At 42.2% G+C, this 26,467-nt stretch overlaps 1 protein-coding gene across 1 annotated transcript in view; it reads right to left on the bottom strand.

Annotated features, from left to right (window-relative positions):
* MICU2 (mitochondrial calcium uptake 2) overlaps positions 1-26,467 on the bottom strand; it is an 82,761-nt gene that overhangs the window by 23,065 nt on the left and 33,229 nt on the right. Inside the window, exons 3-6 of the mRNA XM_079721662.1 lie at positions 15,563-15,594; positions 15,146-15,221; positions 7,746-7,793; positions 6,702-6,784 (exon numbers count right to left, since the gene is read on the bottom strand). Of these exons, the coding sequence (XP_079577788.1) occupies positions 6,702-6,784; positions 7,746-7,793; positions 15,146-15,221; positions 15,563-15,594 (239 nt within the window). The remainder of the gene's footprint in view (positions 1-6,701; positions 6,785-7,745; positions 7,794-15,145; positions 15,222-15,562; positions 15,595-26,467) is intronic.

Raw genomic sequence — 26,467 nt, 5'->3', positions numbered from 1 at the left:
TAGTTGCTCCGTGGCATGTGGGAACTTCCCGGACCAGGGATCAATTGAACCCGTGTCCCCTGCATTGGCAGGCGGATTCTTAACCACTGCGCCACCAGGGAAGTCCCCTATGCTGTTATTTTAAATCGACAAACTGCATCATGCTCATGGGTTAACAAGTTTAGTGTTTTATTCCTAAGATCAGCACAAAGAACCCTTTGTAGGCTTAGAAGGTTGAGTTTTATAAACTTAAACTTCAAAAAAAAAATCAGTGATGTATCCTAACGTTCTTTTTGTTTCCTTAATTCATGGATTGGTCATCTAAGAATTTCCCAAACATCTAAGGAAAACACTGTAGTATTTAGAAAGTGTTCCGTAAATCCAGAGTGTTCAACTATTATGTTAAAACAAGTACTTGGAAAGCTTTCGAGGCAGGTTTGCTCAACAGTTTCAGGAGCAGAGTCTGCCCACACAGAAAGGAGACTGCTGGGCGGCCCTGAGGCTCCCTGAGAAGAGGCCTGAAGAAGGAAAGGGGACGAGGACGTTCGGTGTCCGTCGGGGCCACCACGTGACCGCGCTGCAGAGCACCGGAGCCTTGGCGCTGCATGTGTGACTGTGAGGTCACCCGGGGCCCCGTGTCCACTTCATGACGCTACCTCAGCTTTCCCGTTCTGGGGGGGTCGGACAGTGGGGACAGCGCCTCTAAAACCTGGCCTGCTCGTGACTCCCAGGAATGAACAGAGCAGAAAGTTCACCCAGGGCCGAGGGGTTACGGTTTGCGTGAACTCACACCCTTACCTAGCCCAGGCTTTCATGATTCTTAACCTCTACTTGAATAATAACGACCATCTCAAACACATCCTTCTCCCCGACCTGAGGCAGCCTGAGGTGCTGGAATGTGAGGGGCTCCGTGACTTACGACACTGGTATTTCAGGTCCTACTTGTGCAGACAGACATATTTTCACCCTCAAGCTAACCTCAAACCAATTTCCTTCCTTAATCATCAGACATCCCAGAAGAGCAATTTTTCTCTGCTGCCACCAACTCTGCATTTCCCATTCACGTCTTCTGTTCCGCGGCCTTGGTCCCCAGTAACCTGCAAGTTTAAGGGGCTTCCCGTGGCCTCTGTGCCACCTGAAGACGCCTCAAAGAGACGGATGCTCAGTGCTCCGCCCTGAGCCCACCGCCCGCACTCTGCCGTGCTTCTCCTTCTCTACCTGCTCCTTCTTTCAGCCCCTGGCTTCTCACCCTCAGCTTGGTCCCTTAAGTGAACCTGTTCTCTAGACTCTGGCTTACCCACCTCACTCTACGTTCTCCCCTCTGAGGTCACACACGCTCAGGACTTAGCGGTCACCTCTTCCAGGACACTTCCTAATCCCAGCCCCACTCCTGGTCTGCAGACAGCTGCCTGCATGGATGTCCTACCAGTTTATCAGGCTCACATTTCCAAGCTCAGAGTTAAGACCTTTCTCAGCCCAGTCCTCCTCTGAATTCTCCCACATATGAGGCAGGGTAACACTGAAGAAAGAGCAGGCTCCAGAGCTGGACAGACTCAGAGTCAAATCCCGTGCTGCACACCAGTTCCCTCATCTTTAAGATGGGGATACTACTACTGATTCTGTAGGCTGTTGTAAAGATCTAATAATATAGCACAGATGTCATAACCAATCCTCAAGAGAAGGAGTCCTCTGTGCCCTTTGATCAGTTAGCACTATCATGACTCCTGGTCAGGCTGGCCGGAAAAAGCAGTGACCACCGTTGATTCCTTCCTCGTGCTGGAAGCCGGGCCCCACACAGCCTGCACGCAGCACCTCTTGGGGGATTTCCCACTTCTCACTCCCAGCTGAAAACTGGACAATGACAACAGCCTATGGGCCTCCTGGCCTCCAGTCTCTCCACTTCTGGTTGGCCTTTCACACTGCGGCCAGAGATGAATCTGGAACACTGATGAGCCGGCTGGTCTCCCCGACAGGGTGTGCAATTCACATCCTACGTGTCTGCGCACATTTCAGCTGCACAGCTTCCACCACAGTTTCAGACAGCGGCCTACAGGTATTATCTCCCCAAGGGAACACTAATGACTGTCACTTAATCACTGTTTGTGCCAAACAGAGCAATGCTATTTCTGCTTTCCTTCGCCTGAATGGAACTGATTTCAAAGATAAATTTATGACGACTATCTAGTATTTCCCGTCTTTCGTGCTTTTCGAGCATTTTTAACCCACGGTCCTGAGCAGAGCTACGTGTGATACCTGGAAATTCCTGGTTCTTTCCTTTTTGTCTGTTTACAAGTACCTTCAACTTCTTGGTGGAATTCCAGGCTGCTTTCATAAACCAGTTGGTAACTGGTTAACAGTGATAAACTTTACCCACACTGCTTCTTTGGAAACAAACAGATTTGGTAATGTTTGTTCACAATGACCTAATGAAACACATTTTTTTTCCAAATCCATATCTCTTACATATAACATATTTTGAATACATGAAACATTCCAAAGATTCTTTAAGCAGTTAAATGGTATGGTTTTCTCTATAGTTTTTCTATTACATTAAAAAATTATTATTATTTATTTTATTTATTTATTTTTGGCTGCATTGGGTCTTCATTGCTGCGCGTGGGCTTTCTCTAGCTGCGGCGAGCAGGGGCTACTCTTTGTTGCGGTGCGCGGGTTTCTCATTGCAGTGGCTTCTCTTGTTGCAGAGCACGGGCTCTAGGCGCCGGGCTTCAGGAGTTGTGGCTCACGGGCTCTAGAGCACAGGCTCAGTAGTTGTGGCGCACGGGCTTAGCTGCTCCGTGGCATGTGGGATCTTCCAGGACCAGGGCTCGAACCTGTGTCCCCTGCATTGGCAGGCGGATTCTTAACCACTGAGCCACCAGGGAAGCCCCTCTATTACTTTTAACTTCTCCCACTTTTGAGAAAATGAATTCCACAAGATCAACGACCTGTTTCTCTGAACAGTACAGTGAAACCTCACATATCTAGAGGAACACTTCAGGCAACTCCAATCCTTGGGAATCCTCCAGCTTTCTTACTTAAGCTGAAAACCCAGAAGTAAGAAAAACCTTTTCAGCATTTGAGACAAATGTCATAAAGAGCATGTAATAAAATATACTAAAAAGTTTCTAAAAATCTATAGCCTTGTATGTTCTAAAGCAGTGCTGAGCAACAGTAATATAATGGAGCCACACAGTGATTTTAAAATTTTTAGTAGGGCATTAAAAAAAGTAAAAAGACAAATCTATATCATGGTGCTTAGCACATACTAACTACTTAGACAAATCACTGATGAATTAATGAGTATTCACATAAATGACTAATTTATGACTTTTAAAAAAAGCCTTTGAGATATGAAACAAATGGAACTCTCTTACATTGCTGGTGGGGACTGAAAATGGAACACAGATTTCGGAAAACAAAATTGGCAACTTCTTACTTTATACTTAGCATATGACCCAGAAACTCCACTCCCATATATTTAGTCAAAGAAAACATATGTTCACCCAAGACCTGCGTATGAATATTCACAGAAGCTTTATTTATAACAGCCCCAACCTGAAAACAACCAAAATGCTCATCAAGTGACTAGAGAAACAGATCACATCCACACAATAAAATACTACTCAGCAATAAAAAGGAGCAAACTACTGACAAACGCAACACACAGATGAATCTGAGTAAAACAAAGAGTACATATCAATACTTTCTGATTCCATTTATACGAAACTCCAGGAAAGGAACACATCTATGCTGGAAGAAAGCAGACCACTGGCTGGTCTCCTGTGGCCAGGAGAGGGGAGGAACTGAGTGTAAGGATACAGGAGGACTTTGTGGAGTGTGGAAATGTTTTAGACCTTGACTGGGCTGGTGGTGACATGAGCAAGTGGACTCTTTAAACAGGTACATCTGACGGTATATAAAGGATCCCTCAGGTCCCTTTGATAAGGATCCATCCACAGGCTTTGCAAATTTAATTACTAAAATATTTGGTTTTATATGTAGGAAGCTATCTCAAAGATTAGAAACAAACAATATAGCAAAAAAGGTCTTAAGTAGGGAATACATTTATAAATCAGTGGGATCCTACAAAAATTAGGTTTATAAATATTTAACATCTTTAGAAATTATCTGGAGGAGGGTGTATAGTGTATAAATCTAAGCATAAAGTAAATGACAGGAACACATATGTGAGTGGGCAGTAAAGCAGCAGGTGAAATTCTCAGTGTTTCAGCTTGAAGTGTAGCAGAAACCATTTACTGCGGCCAGTGGCGGTAGTTGTTCAATTATTTTATTTTATTTTATTTTATTTTATTTATTTATTTTTGCAGTACACGGGCCTCTCACTGCTGTGGCCTCTCCCGCTGCGGAGCACAGGCCCTGGACGCGCAGGCTCATGGCCCAGCCGCTCCGCGGCATGTGGGATCCTCCCAGACCGGGGCACGAACCTGTTTACCCTGCATCGGCAGGCGGACTCTCAACCATTGCGCCACCAGGGAAGCCCTGTTCAATTATTTTAAGAGGTTTGTTAGGGACTTCCCTGGTGGCGCAGTGGTTAAGAATCCACCAGCCAATGCAGGGGACACGGGTTCGAGTCCTGGTACGGGAAGATCCCACATGCCGTGGAGCAACTAAGCCTGTGTGCCACAACTACTGAGCCTGCGCTCTAGAGCCCGTGAGCCACAACTACTGAGCCCATGTGCCACAACTACTGAAGCCCATGTGCCTGGAGCCCGTGCTCTGCAATGAGAAGCCACTGCAATGACAAGCATGCACGCCGCAATGAAGAGTAGCCCCCGCTCGCTGCAACTAGAGAAAGCCTGCGTGCAGCAACGAAGACCCAACGCAGCCAAAAAAAAAAAAAAGTCTGTTTATCTGGGGAGTCATTTGAAAAAATAGATACCTACATAACAAACATTTAAATTAACTTAAAGAAGTAACATCCATTTTAGAACCAAAGGCTTTTTTCTTTGGAGTGAAGCCACTGATTGAAATTACTGGTTATTTTTCTTGCCTAAGTATATAAAAGATAATTTATCATCTGTAGTTTCCAGTTCCATCTTTGTTAAAGTGCAGCAAAAAATATAAAGAAACAGGTGAAATTAATATCTCAAAATTATGACATTACCACGAATCAAGATATTTTACATTCCTTTCTTTTTTCTTCAAAATCCAGTGCGTATTTTACATTACAAGACATTCAGATAATGTATCTCATTGGAAATACAGGCACACGTCGTTTTATTGTGCTCTGCAGATTTGGTGTTTTTTACAAACTGAAGGTTTGTGGCAACCCTGCATTGTCAGATGATGGTTGGCATTTGTTAGCAATAAAATATTTTTAAATTAAGGCATAGACATTGTTTTTTAAAGATATAATGCTATTCCGCACTTAATAGACTACAGGATAGTAAAAACATAACTTTATTTTTTATGTTTCAAATTTTTTATTTTTATTTATTTATTTTTTTACATCTTTATTGGAGTATAATTGCTTTACAGTGGTGTGTTAGTTTCTGCTTTATAACAAAGTGAATCAGTTATACATATACATATGTTCCCATATCTCTTCCCTCTTGCATCTCCCGCCCTCCCACCCTCCCTATCCCACCCCTCTAGATGGTTACAAAGCACTGAGCTGATCTCCCTGTGCTAAAACATAACTTTTATCTGCCCTGAGAAAGTAAAACATTTGTGTGACTTGTTTTATTGTGGTGGTCTGGAACCAAACCCACAATTTCTCCAATGTGTACCTGTACTTGAACCATATTTAGATTTTGTAAAATTTACAAAAGTAAATAAAAAGTAAATAAAAGTAAAAATTAAAAAGTAGATTCACATACTCAAGTTGTTTCAAATATACTTGAAAATCTGCCAATACCTGAAGTGAATGTCAGTTTTTAAATTTAAATTTAATTAAAATTTGGAAACTCAAGTTTCTTAGTCACAAGATATTTAACAGCCACGTGTGGCCACTGGCTACTTGACCGAACAGTCCAAGTACGACTCGTTTTAAATATAATTTCAACAAGCCTTGTGGTCTGTCTTCCCAGTACACTGGGGACTGGGAGAAAGACACAGAGAACAGAACTTACTTATCTTCTCCATAAAGCGCTCCTCTAGATCGGGAACAGTGAGCTCTGCCTGGCATACTCCCCGCTGTTTACATGCACTGACGTACTTTTAACAGTACCATCGACTTCCTTGGAACGGAGTAAAATGTACTGCTGGCGTGTTACAGAGTTATGTCTTGGGAAATATCATTTAAACATTTCACCTTTTCAATTATGAGCCTTCACAAATTCCTAGAGAATTTGAACCAATTTATACCTTTTGTGGCTTTTTCATTTTCTTTCCCTATTCTTCCTGAAGGCTTAAGGTTTTATTTTCCTTATTCTTTTTTTTGGTGGGGGTGTATCAATAATTTTTAACCCATCTATAAAGCGCTTTCTGTTGTATTATCATTTGCTGAAATCATAAAAATAAAACTCTAAAACATGCAGATGCTTAAGCTCATTTCTCCTTTTGGAATCTCATGCTCTGTTCTGTAACTGTTTCCTCAAGGCCGTATTATAGAAAATTTAATATTTTTGAATGTATAAATGATTTCTTGGCATTTTATATGTAAGCAGTAAATATAATTTTCATTTTAATGGAAATGTAAAATTATCACACAAACATCCAGGTGTTTTATAATAAACCAAAAATAACTAGAATCTACTTACCTTAAAAAATTCCTTTTTCTCAACCATCTCATTGCCGTCTGCATCCAACATTTTAAATGCAACATGAAACCCAGTATGGGGTTCTGCAAGTGAAAAATGAATAATTATGTAAATGTTGGTGGAATGCAAGTTACCTGAAGATCTATAGGTCTTCAAACTTGAAATAAGCCACCAGAAACAACATGAGTAAGTGCCTGAAGTAGAGGAAAAACAGTCTCTCCTCAGGATAACAATTTTCAAAGGCTGGTATGTTTCCATGGTGTGCTGTTCTGCTATTAAGTGTTCTGCCTTACAAAACAAAATTCATTTGAGAACTTAACGTATTTCTTCCGCTCTACTAGGGGCTTTCCTACATTCTTACAGTACGTTCTCTATTTTCACATTGATTACTACTCTTTATTTCCCTTTCCCAAGAGTAGGGTTTTGTAAAAATTATTTTGAAATAATTTTAGGCTTACAGAAATACTGCAAAGCTGGTACGGTGAGTTCCCACAGGCCCTTCACCCAGCCTTCTCTCATGGCAGCATCTTATGTAACCATAGTACCTTTACGAAAACTAAGAAATTAGCACCTTTAACTAAACTAGAGACTTTATTTGGATTCCATGGTTTTTCTATTCTAGGGTCAAACACAAGGAAGCCTGTTGCGTTTAATTGCTATGTCTCCTTATCTCCTCAGAGCTGTGAAAGTTTCTCAATCTTTCCTTGATTCTCATGACCCGGACAGTTTGCAGAGAGTAACTGGTCAGGAGTTTTGCAGAATGTCACGTGAAGGATTTTTAATATTCCCAAGTGAAGGCTGCGTCTGACTCTTCAGTTCAATAAGCCTTCAGTTAAGGAGACAAAGTTGTGGGGAGCCCGAGTGCAGGGGAGGTGGTGAGACTTCAGGGATAATCTCACCCCACAGAATCATTCTGTAGGTACAGAAAGCAAGGCACCAATAACATTCTTCACGATAAAGATATAAATACCAAACTTCCAACACCCTGTCTGGTAAGACGAGAGAATTCCACATGATCGATGAGAAAAACTGTGGAATACTTACTAGTGAGGATTGTAAGCAAGAAAAGATACTCGGTATATGAAACCAGACCTGAAAGAGATAAAGACATCAGAAAGTAAGTTTTAGATGGTTTAGAAGTAACCATATACATACTATATGGAACCTTCACCTAATTAAAAACACACACGTTTACTTTAAATTACCTCTCTGGTATAGCAGAAAAATTTCATAAGAGTTAAGTACAGTACTAATACTTCAAAAAAAAGGAGACTTTTATTAGGTCACTATTACTAGGAAGGAAGGGGAATGGTCATTGGTCAGCAAGTACAAGCGTCCACTAGAGGTTTTATCTGCATGGCATTTTGTATAATTTCATCTCAAATTTTACTATTCATAACATCTCAAGTGAAGCAAACTTATAAATTCAGTAGAGTGACAGAGATTTGGATATACCAAAGGTCAAACCATGTTATTTAAAATGAAGGAATTAAATTTCTGTAGCAGCGACTTGATTTTAATCTATAGGTTCTCCCTGGTCTTTCTCCCCCTCAGTTTCAACTTAACTGTTGAAGAAGCCTGGTCATTTGTCCAGTAAAGTTTAGGAGTGTAGAAGATTTGCTAACTGCATCTTTTTGGTGTCGTTTCACATGTTCCTCTAACGTCTATATTTTCTACAAACTGGTACTTACTTAGATCCAGAGCTGTGCTCAGATTCAAGTTTAGTTTCTGGCAACAATTCTTTTTTTTTGGCCGTGCCGTGCGGCATGCGGGATCTTAGTTCTCCAACCAGGGATCAAACCTGTGCCCCCTGCATTGAGAGCGCAGAGTCTTAACCACTGGACCACCAGGGAAGTCCCAAGAATTCTTAATAGATGGTGCTGCATACTTTCACCAGGAGGTCAAAATGTAAATGTTTACAGAAAATGCTAAATACCACTGAGAGATACTGATAGTAAGAGTTCCAGGACTTAAAAAAAGGTGAAGTCTTCCAGGGTTTAGATGACCGAAGATGTCTCAGAGGAAGCAGTTCTAAAAATGGTCTTTGTTCCTTTTTATGGTTGAGTAACTATACTCCAATAAAAATTAATTTAAAAAATGGTCTTTGAATGATGGGTGAAAACTGCAATGAAGCAGGGGTGGTATAAGTGGGAAAGCCATATGTATACGAGAGATGAAGCTGCATATGAACACTGAAAAGTGAGGGTTTGTCTGCAAGGATGTTCCTGTGGAAGAGTCAGTGGGAAGCACAGCTACATGGTGGCTCAGAGATGAGGAAGGAAGCCTGGCAGAGGGTGACGGCAGCGGACCTGCACCATCCTGCTGTGAAGGCGGACCAGTCCCTATGGGCCCCCGGTCGGATACAGCAGAGACGCAGGGCCGAAAGCAGTGCAGAGCAAACAAGGCAGGTAAGGGTTTGACACCCAGGTAGTTCAGTGCTTCAGCTAACAGGCAACTTCAAGTATGTATTTAAATGCTCTTAATGACTTAACAGTTTTTTACATCAGCAATTTTTCTGACATTTTTATTTTGGAGCAGCTGTGCTTCCCTTTAATAAAAAGCCTAGAGTAAGTCTTCAGGTATTTTTTCCTAGAAATATTCAGTGTTTATATGAAGGGAGAATAAATTAAATGTGTTTTGTCATATCTCATACCTGAGAGAAATGCTCTAACGTTAGTTGAAGGATCAAAGTATTTCATATCTTCGCAGCCTCAAAAAAGTGAACAGTTTTTTTCTAATTTTCAAAGGAATACAGCAATGCGAAAAAATGGCCAAACTGCTGGACTGATCTGGGCTTGGTGCCAAAAGGAGACTTCACTTTTCCTTTCTCGAGACATAGGTACATGTCCTGTGCACAGGGCAACTTTTTGAAAAAGAAAATTCTTTGAAATACTGACTTAAAAAAATGCTTGAATAAACACAGTTGAGACAGTGTAAAAACAGCACCTTACACTCTCAAGATAGATTATAGACAATATAGCTCTCAAACAGCATTCTAGGCACCTGCCTCTGAAAATGCTTTTAAAGGAAACTGACACTTCCGAATATTTATAGGAGAAACAGTTTAATACATATTTGTTGCAGTGAATTGTAAAACAAATGCTGTTAAATGTCAATGTTTCAAAACTGCATGTCAAATAGGGAAGTATTTTTAAAAATTTATATTAAAAAAAAATTCTTTTTGGCTACACCGCACGGCATGCAGAACTTTCCCGACCAGGGACTGAACCCCCCGCAGTGGAAGCGTGGAATCTTAACCACTGGACCACCAGAAGAGTCCCTATATTTAAAAATTTATTAAAGAATCCTTAAGGGCCACTAGAAGAGATGATTAAATTCTGTTAGTTACTATGCTTCTGTAGAAATATTTTAAATTTGGAACCGTTGAAAAATATGACTTGCTACTAAATGCAATTTTGAAAACTCTGTTCTCCAAAGAGAAATTACTACATGTATCATAAGAACACATCTACATCTTACAATATATGTTATAATTTATATTCAGTATATCCCTGAGGATGGTATTATGTTGAGAATTCTGCTCAGTTTCAAAAAATACATAATAGGGGCTTCCCTGGTGGCACAGTGGTTGAGAGTCCGCCTGCCGATGCAGGGGACACGGGTTCGTGCCCTGGTCCAGGAAGATCCCACATGCCGTGGAGCTGCTAGGCCCGTGAGCCATGGCCGCTGAGCCTGCGCGTCTGGAGCCTGTGCTCCACAACGGGAGAGGCCCACGTACCTCAAAAAAAAAAGAAAAAAAACATAATAATTATAACATAATTTATTTTTCTTTATAATAAGGCATGGAGGTGGATTATTTTCTTATTTCAAGAGTACACTACCCTTTTGTTAGTTATGATATAATATACATTCTGATAGTTCTTTTAGGTGGTAAAATAGAATATTTTAAATTGTTCCAAATGTAGCTAAACTTTACATTCTTTTTTTTCAAATGACTTCATTAATATCAACAAAGGAGTATATCTGGAAAAAAGTGTATCTTGAATCTTTCCTATAAAATATTCAGTGTTTTTTCTTTAACCTGGAATGTACATTTCAACTCATGTATTTCAGAGAAAAACTAAAAAAATAAGTCTTGTTAAGTCCTTCCTCAACATTTTTTCTTGTCCTGTAAGTTCTCTAGAGGTGGGAGAAGAGAGGATGAATTCAATAAATATTTAGGAGGCAAAATTAGAAAGATCTGTGTTTGGCTGCATATGAAGGATGGAGGGGCAAAGAGAAAGTGTTCAAAGCTATTTCCCGGTTTCAATGAGCTGGGTGAAAAGTACCACCACCCAGTAAGACACAAACAAAGCCTGGGTTAAGGGCAGCTGGCGGCTGGGGAAGCGGCAGCACTTGGGGAGGCCGCAGTAGCTCTTACTTGGCCTTTTCACTCACTCTTCTTCTGATCCCTCACCACCACGTGGCTCTGCTGTTCTCCTGCATTTCCGTCAGTGGCTTAATTTCCTTGTCATCAGTAAGTTCTACCGTTAAGTCCCGATTTCCTTACCAGTCCTAATTAGTGACGGCTGTTTTTAATACACCCCCGTGTGAACGGCAGGAAGTTAGGTTGAATTCTCCTCCTGCCGCTGCCCAGCGCACATTTTCATTCGTCCTCTCTGACTCTGAAGTGAATGCTACCATGGTCTCTCTCCCTGCAGTCACTTCTTCCTTCTAGTTCCCCTTAAAGCCTCTCTTTCCTCTATTTCTCCTACTAACATCCTTATAGATTTGCCTAAAGGGGGGAAAAAAATCAACTTTCTGCTGTGGACTTCCATCTTCTGTTTATTTTCCGAACAGTCCGTCACTAAGGGCCTTCTCCCCTGTCATCCAGAAATACTGACTTTTTATTCTTTAAGAAATCTGTGTGATGCCCCTGTTCATTTTGAGAATATAAGTAGTCCTCCAGTTACATAAAGAACAGGGAACGAGAGCTATGGAGTGAGAAGTGTGAGTAGGCTGATGGATCTGTCTCCTGTGGTTAGAAAGCAGTACGTACAGATGGAGAGAGCGCTAGAGATCCAGACGTATATGTGTCTGTCACTGACAGTTAAAGACAGTACATAGAAAAGAAGTTACTACCCATCTTCCTCAGTACCCTCTGTATCTCCTATGGTATGGAAGCAGCACAGCTGGTAACGACACAGATTCACAGCCCTCCTTCCCGAGACCAGACCGTGACTGCGGACATGGCCCGGGCCCAGCAGAACCTCTAACTGAGCAGCTCCAGGGACAGCTCCGCCCCCGCCCCCCAGCCCGTCTGAAGCGCTACGACTGTAAGTAACACAGTTCTGGAAGCTGCACTAACTGTCTACTTCCCCTCAGGTCGAACTGCTGCATTCAGGGCTCCACGAACCCGGACCCCGGAAGCCTGGCCACTCCACGCTGTCATCTCCGAGCTGAGCACACGACGCTCCGCTCGCTGCTCTGAAACCTCCACTCCCGCGTCGTACAGGAAGCCTCAAAAACACTGCCCTTCACGTGCCAGGGGGCCTCCCACTTCCTCAGTTTGTTGTCTTGCTTTTAAACCTCGGCGTCTCCTGTGAGACCACAGTGTCTCCCGGCTTTTCAGGGCTGACGAGCGGCTCTGCGCTCTGCCTCTGTGCACCGCGCCGCCCAGCGCGTGGCCCCTGCAGGCCCTGCGGAACCTCCCGCCGGCTCCTCTTCTGCGCCCTCCTCAGGCGCCTCGGCCCCCTCTGCCCAGACGAGACGGGCTTCTCTCATCCGACTTGCTGCCTTCTTACCACTCCCCCACGGCAACCCGCCGTTCCCAGGACAAGGCCCACGCTCCTGGACACGCCCCCCCACGCTGCGTGCGTGCGGCTGAGGCTCTGCTCTCCTCTCTGGCTTAGGTCCAACCGCCCTCAGCGGCCACAGCCGCTGTCCAAGCGGCCTCTGTCCTCTTTGTTGACACGCCCGCAGCTGATCTGCACTTCATCCTTCCGGACCCAACCCACCTCCATGCCTCTGCTTCTCCCCGACGCTCCGCGACGCTCTCCGGAATCGCCTTCCTCAGTAAACACTTTACCTGGTCGCCCTGTGCTGAGCCCTGCCGCACCCGCAAGCGGCTTCTCTGCTCGGGACGCCGGCACCCTTGCAGACGGCTCAGGGGGTGACTCCTGTCCCCACGCCACGCTCATCCCGGACCTTTGCTCTTCCAACCTCTCGCGGAAACCTGTTACTCCGAGGCTGATGCCGTCGAGCTGACCACCTCCGACTTTCTTCCTGGTCACCTACCTGGCTCCCTCTCTTTAGCCTTCCGTCGCTGGAGGCCTGAGCGCCTGGTCCATCGTCCAGCACACAGGACCACACTCTCCTCTCAGACCCGGGGTCACCCCTGTCACATTCACGCTGCCACTCACTGCTCCAGCCGGCCGATTCCACGACCGCACCCGAGGCCGAGCTCACCTGCAGCGGCTTCCGCTCCGAACCGGAGCGCAGCCCCCGGCTCTGCGCGCACGGTGGGCCCCGCTCCCGGGTTCCCAGCTCCCCTGCGCCCACCCTCACCGGCCGCTCTCTCCTGACTTCCCACTTTCTTTCCATCGCTCTTCCCATCTTTCTTCTCTCCAAGGCTTGTTACTGAAAGCCTCTCTTGTTTTTAAGTAAAACGGCTGCCCTCGACACCGTTAACCCCCTAGCCCACGACTTTTTTTCCCTGCGTTTGCCTAGTAACACCCTAACCGCACGCTTCTGTGCGCTTCCCCGCCTGCCTGCGGCCGGGGGAGAACCAGCGGGTGGCTGTTCCCTCACCACCCACATTGTCTTCTGAGCTCTGGCCTTCCCAGAAAGCTTCCTACGTTTCTCCGTCAGCTCTCTTTACTGGTCACAGACGCCACTTCAAACCTCCTCCTTTCTCCACACCCTCCACTTTACGAAGGAATCAGGGCCACCCCCAAACCTGCCTCAACTTCTCAGCCCTGCTCTGCAAACATGTGCGGTAAACACCCGCACATCACCCCTCCCCACGCGGTACGACGCAAAGCTCCCCGCTGAGGGGCGCGCCCCCCACCGAGCTCTGCACGCCCCCCGCCCCCTCACACCCAGACGCGCGCTCAAAGCCCTTCGTGCAACACAGACCGCCAGGACCGGCCTCCAGCTCACACCCGCCCCGCCCTGCACCACTGTCCTCCACGCTCTACAATCTGCCCCCAGAACCCGTCCCAGAACCGCCCCTGCCCTTGCTGAAGCGCGGGAGCACCTCCCCACCGCCAGCCCCAACCACGTTCTGACCCCCTTCCTTCACGGGCCCTGCACACTGATGCTCCCTCCCTCCCAGGCTCCCGCGACTCCCTCTCCCCCGCTGATGCCTCTGCCTCCTCTCCTCCACGGGCACCTCCTCCTCCCCTGCTCCGGTGAATGCTGGTGTCCTCTGCGTTATCTCTGAGGCTTTGTCTTCCTACTTTAGAATAATCACTTTACTTACTTACTTATTTGGCTGCACCCCTTGGCATGCAGAACTTCCCTGACCAGGGATCAAACCCGCGCCCCCTGCAGTGGAAGCAGAGTCTTAACCACCGGACCGCCAGGGAAGTCCTTTCTCTTCTTCTTCTTTTTTTTTTAAAAAAATATTTATTTATTTGGCTGCGTTGAGTCTTAGTTGTGGCACTCGGGATCTTTTGTTGCAGCGTGCAGGCTCTTAGTTGCGGTACGTGGGCTTAGCTGCCCTGCAGCATATGGAATCTTAGTTCCACAACCAGGCATCGAACCCGAGTCCCTTGCATTGGAAGGCGGATTCTTAACCACTGGATCACCAGGGAAGTCCCAAGTCCTTTCTCTTCTCTTTTTTTCTTTTATAAATAAATAAATAAATAAATAAATGTATGTATGTATGTATGTATGTATGTATGTATGTATGTATTTATTTATGGCTGCATTGGGTCTTCGCTGCTACGCGTGGGCTTTCTCTAGTTGTGGCGAGCGGGGGCTACTCTTCGTTGCAGTGTGCAGGCTTCTCACTGTGGTGGCTTCTTTTGTTGCAGAGCACGGGCTCTAGGTGCACGGGTTTCAGTAGTTGCAGCACGCGGGCTCAGTAGTTGTGGCACACGGGCTTAGTTGCTCCACAGCACGTGGGATCTTAGTTCCCGGACCAGGAATCGAACCCGCGCCCCCTGCACTGGCAGGCGGATTCCCAACCACTGCACCACCAGGGAAGCCCATCTCTCCTTATTCCAGATGCTCTGCTTCACCCTTCTCTCCAAGTTTACTGAAATCAATGTTTAAATAATTTTTCTGTGATAGCTCAAAGAGTTTAAGAAAAAGCTGCTTCAGATGTAATGAGTATTTTATTATGATTTAAAAACATCTATTAAATAACACACTGTTATAACATTATCTCTGTAGATTCTCTAATGTATGTTCTTCAATATGCAGCTGCAAACCTCATAACTTAATTCCTTAATAATACTTTGGTTAAATAAAACACAAGTTATACAAATAAAAATTACCTTTATCGCCAAGGTCTCTAAAAAAAGTTGATCCACAACCAGCTCTTTTGATTCCTGCCAGCACGTCCTCAATATCCTTTGAATAAACAAATTAAAGTCTTTCAATTTAATTTATTTTTTTTTTTTTTTTTTTTTTTTTTTTTTTTTGTGGTATGCGGGCCTCTCACTGTTGTGGCCTCTCCCGTTGCGGAGCACAGGCTCCGGATGCGCAGGCTCAGCAGCCATGGCTCACGGGCCCAGCCGCTCCGCGGCATATGGGATCCTCCCAGACCGGGGCACGAACCCGTATCCCCTGCATCGGCAGGCGGACTCTCAACCACTGCGCCACCAGGGAGGCCCTCAATTTAATTTATAATAGTTGATTTTCTATCTTAAAAAAAAAGAAAAAGAAAAAAGACCTTCACCTCCATTGCTTACCTTATTTGTCAGCCTCTTGACTAAAGTTTTACCTATAGCAAAGAAGAAATATTATTTAGTACCCATATACCTTGGTAAAATTCAACTTCCATTAAGAAGAAAATCACTTAGAAGACAAAACAAATAACTAAATATTTATAAAAAATAGAAGTCTGGCAATTTAAGCTAATATCTTTAAACAAAAGTTATGAGCCAGAGAATTCTAAGTGTAAACACAAACACTGTATGTAGTTCTTTGTAAGACCTATGTTCATTTTCACTCACTCCCTTCCAGAAACATGGAACCTTCTAACCATCTCTCACTCATCGTAGCTGTCTAAGAGAAATAAATTTGTGCCAAACATTATTTCTTTCTTTACATGATTATTAAAATCTGCCTCCTTTTGCTTTCATTGACTAAAAAAAATACACATTCATGTTTCAGAAAGCTACGTTTTTAACACTGAAAAGTTCTTAAGGTCACAGATCTGCAGTCAGATCTAAAGGCTGGTCAGGGTCTCCCCTGGTGGTGCAGTGGTTAAGAATCCGCCTGCCAATTCAAGGGACACGGGTTCAAGCCCTGGTATGGGAAGATCCCACATGCCGCGGAGCAACTAAGCCCGCGAGCCACAATTACTGAGCCTGCGCTCTAGAGCCTGCGAGCTACAACTACTGAAGCCCGGGCGCCTAGACGCCACGCTCCCCAACAAGAGAAGCCACCACAACGAGAAGCCCGCGCACACCGCAACGAAGAGTAGCCTCCGCTCGCCGCAACTAGAGAAAGCCCGCGCAGCAACGTTGCACAGCAACGAAGACCCAATGCAGCCAAAAATAAATAAATAAAATAAACAAATAAATAAGTAAAAAAAATAAAAGTAAAGGCTGGCCAAGATGGCTGTTCATTCTAAAGTGATGTTATTTTTAACAGTTGCCTACTGGATAACAGATTAAAATTCTTTCAGGCTTTCCGCCATCTTCTTTAGGCTGACCTCATTTTCCTCTTATCCACTGTAATTCTAAAGCAATCACCTTGCTTCTTTTGTTGAGACTTTTTCTGAAGACAGCCTCAAGCCATTTACACACCTAGAACACTGAAAAATATTTTGTTAATTTTATTTCTTACGTAAGCCATATGCGTCACAAACTTCCCTTCTTGCTCTCAAAATTATCCATAAAGTTCGTTCAGTGCAATTACATGGTGTGTGAAAATTCAGGTGACAGGTTGAAAAAAAAGAATACTTTTAGATGTGGCTTTTTGCAGTTTGCGATGCTTAAATTTGGACTATAAATCTACTGGGGACAAATCCTATTATTTACTGTTAATAAATTATCAAGATTTTATTTTTGCTTTAATAATTAAAACATTAATTGTGAACATGACTATATAATTTTTAGAAACATCTATGACCATGTCTGTAAGCTTAGGAGTTACTATTTTGGAAAAATTGTTTGTCACTGATAAACTATTAAGTGTTACCCAATGACAAATAACGATTCTAATGTTACGTGCTATTATAACATGAGATCATCAAATAGATAGAAGTTACCCGGTTATTTCATGTTGACTACAAGTTCTGCCCGATACCTGTATATGTATTTGATTATCAAAAATGGAGAATCCATGTACTAAATGAACTTGTCTTGCAAAAAAATTTTTTCAAAATGGAATCAATAATTAGAAAATGATAAAGAAATTACCTTTGCTGATAAAAAGTCTGGGGTACCTCTGTTTCAGAAAATTCATTTTTAGGTTTTAAAAAAAAAAGACAAGGCAGAGCTCCTAGGAAAACACCCTGTCTTTCTTATTTCCTTTCTCCTAAGTCAATAAACATTTCTCTGAGTAAGAGAGGGGATTGTGGTGTTTCCAACCCAGAACGCTCTGCTGGGGTTTCTTAGTGCCTCTCACCCAGGCTGCCTGGTTTTAGACCGCTCGTTTATGGGCTCCCCAAGGAGAGAGACCAAGTATCAGATTTAAGAGGGGTGCGGTCTGGTCGGCTACACGAGGGGCATGACCTTTGTCCATCCGACAACAGTAACAACACAAAGACACATTAAATATACTTAAATATATGTATTCATTTTTTGCCAGTCCTCTCCCCCGCACTTTTTAAAAAAACTGAGGTAGAGTTGATGTTCAATATTAGTCTCAGACATAAACATAGTGATTAATAATTTTGATAGGTTATACTCCATTTATAGTTATTATAAGATATTGGTTATATTCCCTGTGCTGTAGCAGGGGTCCCCAAACCCCGGGCTGCGGACCGGCATCGGCCCCGCGGCCTGTGAGGAACCAGGCCACGCGGCAGGACATGAGTGGCGGGTGAGGGAGTGAAGCTTCATCTGCTCCCCCATCGCTCGCATCACCGCCTGAACCATCCCCTCCCCCCACCCCCACCGCCCCGTCCCGGTCCGTGGAAAAACTGTCTTCCACGAAACCGGTCCCTGGTGCCAAAAGGGCTGGGGAAAAAAAAAAAAAAAAAAAAAAAAAAAAAAAAAAAAAGAAAAAAAAAAAAAAAAAGGGCTGGGGACCACTGCTGTAGAGTATATCCTTGTAGCTCATTTTACACAGAGTCGTTTGTATCTCTCAACCCCCTATCCCTATATTGCCCCCCACCCTTCTTCTCTTTCCCCACTGATAACCACTAGTTGTTTCTCTGTCTGTGAGTCTGTCCCTGTTTTGTTATATTCATTTGTTGTACTGTTTAGATTCCACATATATGTGATAACATAGTGTTTGTCTTTCTCTGGCTGACTTACTTCACTTAGCATAATGCCCTCTGGGTCCATCTATATTGCTGCAAATGGCAAAAATTCATTCTCTTTTATGGCTGAGTACTATTCCACTGTATGTATACACCACATCTTCTTTATGCATTCATCTATTGATGGACACCTGGGTTGCTTCCGTATCTTGGCAATTGTAAATAGTGCTGCTATGAACATCTGGATGCATGTATCTTTTCAAATGTTTTCTTTGGACACATACCCAGGAGTGGAATTGCTGGATCATATGGTAGTTCTATTTTTATTTTTTTGAGGAACCTCTATACTGTCTTCCACAGTGTCTGCATCAACTTACATTCCCACCAACAGTGTAGGAGGGTTCCCTTTTCTCCATATCCTCACCAACATTTGTTATTTGTGTTCTTTTTGAGGATGGCCACTCTGATTGGTGTGAGGTGATACCTCATTGTAGTTTTGGTTTGCATTTCTCTGGTGATTAGCAATGTTAAGCATCTTTTCATGTGCCTGTTGGCCATCTGTATGTCTTCTCTGGAAAAATGTCTATTCAGGTCTCCTGCCCATTTTTTAATTGTGTCTTTTGTTTTCTTGAGATTGAGTTGAATGAGCTATTTATATATTTTGGATATTAACCCCTAATCAGCCATAAATACTTTCACACACATAAGAAATGCATTCTTATTGATTTCATAGCTATTTCATATACATTTATGCTGTCATATAAAAATAACAGAATGGGAAAAACAACAGCAAAAAAGGCAGATCGAGAGTTGAGGCTGCCTTGATTCACTGTGCAGTATGAAAGGATGGAAAATACATTGTAGCTTTTCTCAGTAGGGGAAGGGATAAATCTTCAACACTATGATGGAATTTTGGCTCAAGAAGTAGAGTGTTTTAAAAGGTCTCCACCTACTCTGGAGATTCTACCACGTGGTTTTCACTGTTTACAGAGGATTTCTGAAGTTAAAAACCAGGAACAAGCACATCTTGTTACAGGCAAACAGCCATTTTAATACTTAAAGTAAGTAAAACTGCAACAATACATATTAAGTGTTGTTATAGGTCAAATAAATCTTTGCCTGTAGCCAAAATAAGGTTATTTGATAACCATAACTATAAAAACATTGCTAATAGTATCTAATTCAACTTCATTTTGCTAGAGATAAGTGGACTTCTGACACATAAAAATTAGACAATAGAGACATTTACATCATTTCACGTCTTGCCTAAATATATGGAACAACTTAGCATCAATATTAGAATTGGTATAAGAGCCGATTACACACTTGCTTGAATCCAGTCTCAGCTATGATGGAAATCAAGGCAGAAAATAGCACATCAGCAAAGCAACTAAGCTACCGAATATCACTAATAAAAGTGGTAACTGGAGGAAAAAAAGGAAGGCAAATTCAGTGGTGCTATTTTCTTTCAACAAAGCATGTGGCTTGTTTATTTTGCTGGAATATTTAAACAGTGAGAGCCAGAGATGACCTCTGGTTGGCATTTCTTCTAGAGGAAGACAAATGTGATGCCCTGAAAGGCCTAAAACCAGCCTCCTTGCCAACTTTGATAAGTCGCTTCTTGAAATACATTTACATCTTTTTTTTTTTTTTGCGGTACGCGGGCCTCTCACCATTGTGGTCTCTCCCGTTGCGGAGCACAGGCTCTGGACGCGCAGGCTCAGCGGCCATGGCTCACGGGCCCAGCCACTCCGCGGCACATGGGATCCTCCCAGACCGGGGCACGAACCCATGTCCCCTGCATCGGCAGGCGGACTCTCAACCACTGCGCCACCAGGGAAGCCCGGGTAAAGTGGAAAGCTAATTAAATTGTTGCCAGAGAGTGGGATTCTGTAATCTGGGATTTCAAAACTGGAGCAATTCTAGGTAATGGACATGGGAGGTGAATGATAAGAACGAAGGTCACTAAAATTGAGAACTAAGTACTGTAAGGCTAACGACATTTAGTAGAAAACAGCATCAAAGCCTGGAATTCAATAGAAAAGAACTTAAATAAAGGAAGATGGTGTTTTAGCTAGATAACCTAATTCTGAAAGGAGCACGTTTTTGTGGTTTTCTGAGTGTGCAACAAGGGACTACGATGACACTGATCTCCCCCAAACCTAACAAATAATGAAGGAGAACAAACAGCCAGCATCCACCTGAAAGAGGCGTGGGGAGACGGTTCAAATAAGCACCATCAATTACTATTAATAAAGTATATTATTTGTAAGAAGTCCAGGAAGATAAATACCAGGTAAAAATGAGTTTAGGAGCTAATACATTTCAGACTGCTTTATTTCTTTCTGTTTACACATGAGGATCACGGGTCATTGGGTTGGCTCCGTTTTTCCTTGTTTTGCTGTTCATCATGATCCGTAGGAATGCAACCAAGATTCTTCTTCTTCTTATCCATGATGAAAAATGAAGATGAAGGACATCATATGCATAAAGGATGTATTATTCAGCCTTCAAAATTACTCAATTCTTCATTTAGCTAAATGCCTTCTGATAGAGTTTAACTGCATTCCAATGAATAATAAAGTGGAAACATTGTAAGAACCTAAATTGGTTGAATCATGGGTTGCATAAAAACAACAACAATGAAAGAAAGAAAAAGCCACGTAAACTTTGAACTTCATTAGAAGAACCTGGGCCTATGGCTAAAACAAAGTAGAGCGAAGTAAAGGTTCGATTCAATTGAAAGAACATAAAATGGGAGAAAATTCTTTTTTTTGGTGGGGGGGTGGGGCTGTGCTGCACGGCTTGTGGGATCTCAGTTCCCCAATCAGGAATTGAACCTGGGCCATGGCAGTGAAAGCCCGGAATCCTAACCACTAGGTCACTGGGGAACTCCCAGGAAAATTCTTGAAAGAACATAAAATGGGGGAAAATTCTTTGATGACACTGAGCACAAGAGTAAATAGCTCATGTTACCTGAGGAAGAAAATACAAATGTTTGTGAGAGAAAGTCAAAGGAGTGAACCACTGAGTCAGGTAAAGAGAAAACAGACATTAACACATACTGTTTACAAGTATATGATATGTTAATATTCTGCTAATCAAGCTTTTACAACCTCCACTTGAAACCCTAAACGAAAAAATTAGAATAAATTACAATATAGGTCACAGCACAAACATTTCTGATAAACAAGAACTGTTTGGCTATTAAGTATTTCTAAAAAATTCTTTCATTATCCTTTGTTTTCTTTCATAATATCATCCTCTCTGTTTTGTACCTTACAGATAAAAATTTTTAGAAAAAGCAATCTATACCTGTCATTTTCATTTCTTTCTAATTCTTTCTTTAACTGTCCACCACTCTCTTGATACCGATCTACCAAAGGTCCTGGTGACCCATGCTGATGACCAAATCCAACAGCCTCTCCCCAGTTCCCATCCTACTGGATCTTTCTGGACACCCACACTACTGACCAAACACTTCCTGCTCCCGTGACACTGCACTCTCATCCGTGGCCAATGGTCTTATTTAAAAAATCTCTGTAACTGGCTCTTCTTGCTTCACTCACCTTCTAAATGTAGATTTCTTTCTTTCTTTCTTTTTTTTTTTTATATTTATTTATTTATTTTTGCTGTGTTGGGTCTTCATTTCTGTGTGAGGGCTTTCTCTAGTTGTGGCAAGCGGGGGCCACTCTTCATCGCGGTGCGCGGGCCTCTCACTATCGCGGCCTCTCTTGTTGTGGAGCACAGGCTCCAGACGCGCAGGCTCAGTAGTTGTGGCTCACGGGCCTAGTTGCTCCACGGCATGTGGGATCTTCCCAGACCAGGGCTCGAACCCGTGTCCCCTGCATTGGCAGGCAGATTCTCAACCACTGCGCCACCAGGGAAGCCCCCTAAATGTAGATTTCTTTAAGACATCTTTTTAACTTTTTCTTTTTAATGCAAATAATAAATATTTGTTGCTGATGAATAAGAAAATTACAAGACAAAAAGAAAATACAAAAACTGGTAATTCCGAAAGTAAGAGTGAACTATTAGCAATGTGGTGAACATCCTTGAAGACTGTATTTTACTTATACATATATATAAACAAGGAAAAAATGGGATCTCACTCTTTATAGGCTTTTAAAAAGTTGCCTAACTGACAGACTTGAAGGGAAAGAAGACAGTTCGACAATAATAGATTTCAATACTCTACTTTCAACAATGGACAGAACCACTACAGAGAAGATCAGTAAAGAACTAGAGAATGCGAACAACACTGTAAACCAACATGCTGAAACTTACGGAACACAGTAAAAAACAGGAAATGTGAATGTATCCAAACAAGTATGGAGTGTGAATCAGTAATCAAAAACTTCCCAACGGGGCTTCCCTGGTGGCACAGCGGTTGAGAGTCCACCTGCCAATGCAGGGGACACGGGTTCATGTACCGGTCTGGGAATATCCCACATGCCGCGGAGCGGCTGGGCCCGTGAGCCATGGCCGCTGAGCCTGCGTGTCCGGAGCCTGTGCTCTGCAACGGGAGAGGCCACAACAGTGAGAGGCCCGTGTACTGCAAAAAAAAAAAAAAAGAAAGAAAAAAAAAGAAAAGGCCATCTTAAAATTAATATGGAATTTCAAGAGACCTTGAATAGACAAAAGAATCTTGAAAAAGAAGAACAAAGTTGGAGGATTCAGACTTCCTGATTTCAAACCCTAATACAAAGCTATAGTAATCAGGCCTGTGTGGTACTAGCAAAGGATACACATACAGAACAACAAAACAGAATTGAGAGTTTGGAAATAAACGTATACATTTATACTCAGTTGGATACTGACAAGGAAGCCAGGACAATTCAAAGGGAGAAACAATACTTTTCAACAAATGAATAATCAGATCATTAGATAATAGATTAAAATAATTAGATAATAAATAATAAACAGAGAGCCACATGCAAAAGAATGAAGGTGCAGCCTTTTACTTTACACCACTTACAAAAATTAACTTAAAATGGATCAAAGACCTAACCTCAATAGTTAAAACTATAAAACGGGCAAATCTTTGTGACTTTGTATTTGGCAATATTTTCTCAGCTATGACACTAAAAATATAGTCAACAAAAGTAAAACAAATACATATGACTTCATCAAAATTAAAAGCTTTTGTGCATCAAAGGACACTATGAAGAGAGTGAAACAATCCACAGAATGAGAGAAAAATGGAATTTGCCCATTTCACCTAAGTTATCTGCATACAGTTGTTCATTGTATTCCTTTATGATCCTTTATGATCTAAGTTGTTGGCACACAACTGTTCACTGTGTTCCTTTATGATCTTTTAGGATCCTTATGATTCCTTTATGATCCTTTTGACTTCTGTTAAGGTTGTTAGTAATGCTCCCTCTTTCACTGCTTTCTAATAGTTTGAGTTTTCTTTTTTTTCCTTGATCAATTTAGCTAGTTATTTCAACTTTTGACACCTCTTTTCAAAGAACCAGTTTTTAGTTTCATTGATTTTCCTCTACTTTTTCTAGCCTCTATTTTCTTTATCTATCATCTTTGTTATTTCCTTTCTTTTGCTTGCTTTAGCTTTAGTTTGCTGTTCTTTTTCCAGTGCCTTAAGATGACAGGTTAGGTTACTGATTTGAGACCTTTTGCTTTATTAATATAGGTATTTACAGTTGTAAACTGCCCTCTAAGCAGTCTTTTAGCTGCATTCCATAATTTTTGATGTATTATGTCTTCATTTTCATTCATCTCAAAGTATTTTCTTTTTCTTTCTTTTTTAAGAAATTGAAGTATAGTTGATTTACAATGTTGTGTTAGTTTCAGGTGCACAGCAAAGTGATTCAGTTATACATATATATATATCTGTTCTTTTTCAGATTCTTTTCCCTTATAGGTTAATACAAAATATTGAGTATAGTTCCCTGTGCTATACAGTAGGTCCCTGTTGGTTATTTATTTTATATATAGTAGTGTGTATATGTTAATCTAAAACTCCTAATTTATCCCTCCCCTCCACTTTCCCCTCTGGTAAAGTTTGTTTTCTATGTCTGTGGGTCTATTTCTGTTCAGTATGTAAGTTCATTTGTATTTTTTTTTTTGGTTCCATCTATAAGTGGTATCATATGATATTTGTCTTTGTCTGGCTTACTTCACTTAGTATGATAATCTCTAGGTCCATCCATGTTGCTGCAAATGGCATTATTTCCTTCTTTTTTACGGCTAAGGCTCCACTGTATATATAGACCACATCTTTATCCATTCATCTGTGGATGGACACTTGGGTTGCTGCCATGTCTTGGCTGTTGTATATAGTGCTGCTATGAACATTGGAGTGCATGTATCTTTTCGAATTAGAGTTTTCTCCAGATGTATGCCCAGTAGTGGAATTGCTGGATCGTATGGTAACTGTATTTTCAGTTTTCTGAGGAACCTCCCTACTGTTCTCCATAGTGGCTGCACCAATTTACATTCCCACTAACAGTGCAAGAGGGTTCCCTTTTCTCCACACCCTCTCCAGCAATTATTGTTTGTAGATTTTTTTTTTTTGCGGTACGCGGGCCTCTCACTGTTGTGGCCTCTCCCGTTGCAGAGCACAGGCTCCAGACGCAGAGGCTCAGCCGCCATGGCTCACGGGCCCAGCCGCTCTGCGGCATGTGGGATCTTTCCGGACCGGGGCACGAACCCGTGTCCCCTGCATCGGCAGGCGGACTCTCAACCATTGCGCCACCAGGGAAACCCTGTTTGTAGATTTTTTGATGATGGCCATTCTGACTGGTGTGAGGTGTTACCTCATTGTAGTTTTGATTTTCATTTCTCTAATGATTAGTGGTGTTGAGCATTGTTTCATGTGTTTGTTGGCAATCTGTACATCTTCTTTGGAGAAATGTCTATTTAGATCTTCTGCCCATTTTTTGATCGGGTTGTTTGTTTTTTTGATATTGAGCTGCATGAGCTGCTTGTATATTTTGGAGATTAATTCCTTGTTGGTCATATTGTTTGCAAATATTTTCTCTCATTCTGTAGGTTGTCTTTTTGTTTTGTTTATGGTTTCCCTTGCTGTGCAAAAGCTATTAAGTTTAATGATGTCCCATTTGTTTATTTTTGTTTTTATTTCCATTACTCTAGGAGACAAATCCAAAAAGATATTGCTGTGATTTATGTCAAAGAGTGTTCTGCCTACATTTTCCTCTAGGAATTCCACAGTATCAATCCCACATTTAGGCCTTTTGAGTTTATTTTTGTATTCATCCTGCTTGGTATCCATTTTGAGTTTATTTTTGTATTAATCCTGCTTGGTATTCTGTGAGTTTCTTGAATCTGTGGTTTGGTATTTGTTAATAATTTTGGAAAATTCTCAGCTGTTAATACTACAAACACTTCTTCTGTTCTTTCTTCTCTTTCTGGTATTGCCATTACGGGCATGTTACACTTTTTGAATTATCCCACAGTTTCTGAATATTGTTTTTTTCAGTCTTTTTTCTTTTCGGTTTGGGAAGTTTTGACTGACATATCTTCAAGATCACCAATTATTTTCTGGGCCCAGAGGATTATTCTGATGAGACCATCAAAGGCATTCTTCATCTCTGTTACAGAGTTTTTTATTTCTAACATTTCCTTTTGACTCTAAGAGTTCCCCTATCTCAGTTTACATTACCCATCTGTTATTATATGTTGTGAACTCTTTCTTTTAGAGTCCTCAGTATATTAATTATGGTTATTCAGAATTTCTGGTCTGAAAATTCCAAAATATCTGCTATATTTGAATCAGGTTCTGATGTTTGCTTTTGCCTCTTCAGATGACGCTTTTTGCCATTTAGCATGCCACTTGATTTTACTGTTGAGAGCCAGATATGATGTGCTGGGTAAACATTACTGCAGTAAATAGGCCTTTGGTGTGAGGTTCTATGTTTACTTGGCTAGCATTAGGCTATGTTCACTGTTTGCTGTAGTTAGATGTCAGCAGCTAAAACTTCCTAATGTCCTGGTTTGTCTCCTCTGCTGTGTTTTTGTCTCCCTAGAGCCTTCTTAAGTAAGGTCTGAGAGGCATAGTTCTTTCAGTTGTATCCGCATGCTATATAGGAGCCCTACTGATGGTGTGTGGTGATGTGTGGGGAGATCCTATGATGGGTCTCAGTCTGTTAGTGAGCCCGTGTCCCTAGGCTGTGATCTTCACAAGTGCTTTCAGTTTTTTGTTTTTGTTTTTCCTCCTTAAGTGAGGCAGGAATGGGGC

This window comes from Hyperoodon ampullatus (genome assembly GCF_949752795.1).
Source record: "Hyperoodon ampullatus genome assembly, chromosome: 16".
Taxonomy (NCBI): Eukaryota; Metazoa; Chordata; class Mammalia; order Artiodactyla; family Ziphiidae; genus Hyperoodon; species Hyperoodon ampullatus.
This window is presented reverse-complemented; position numbering and strand designations above follow the sequence as displayed.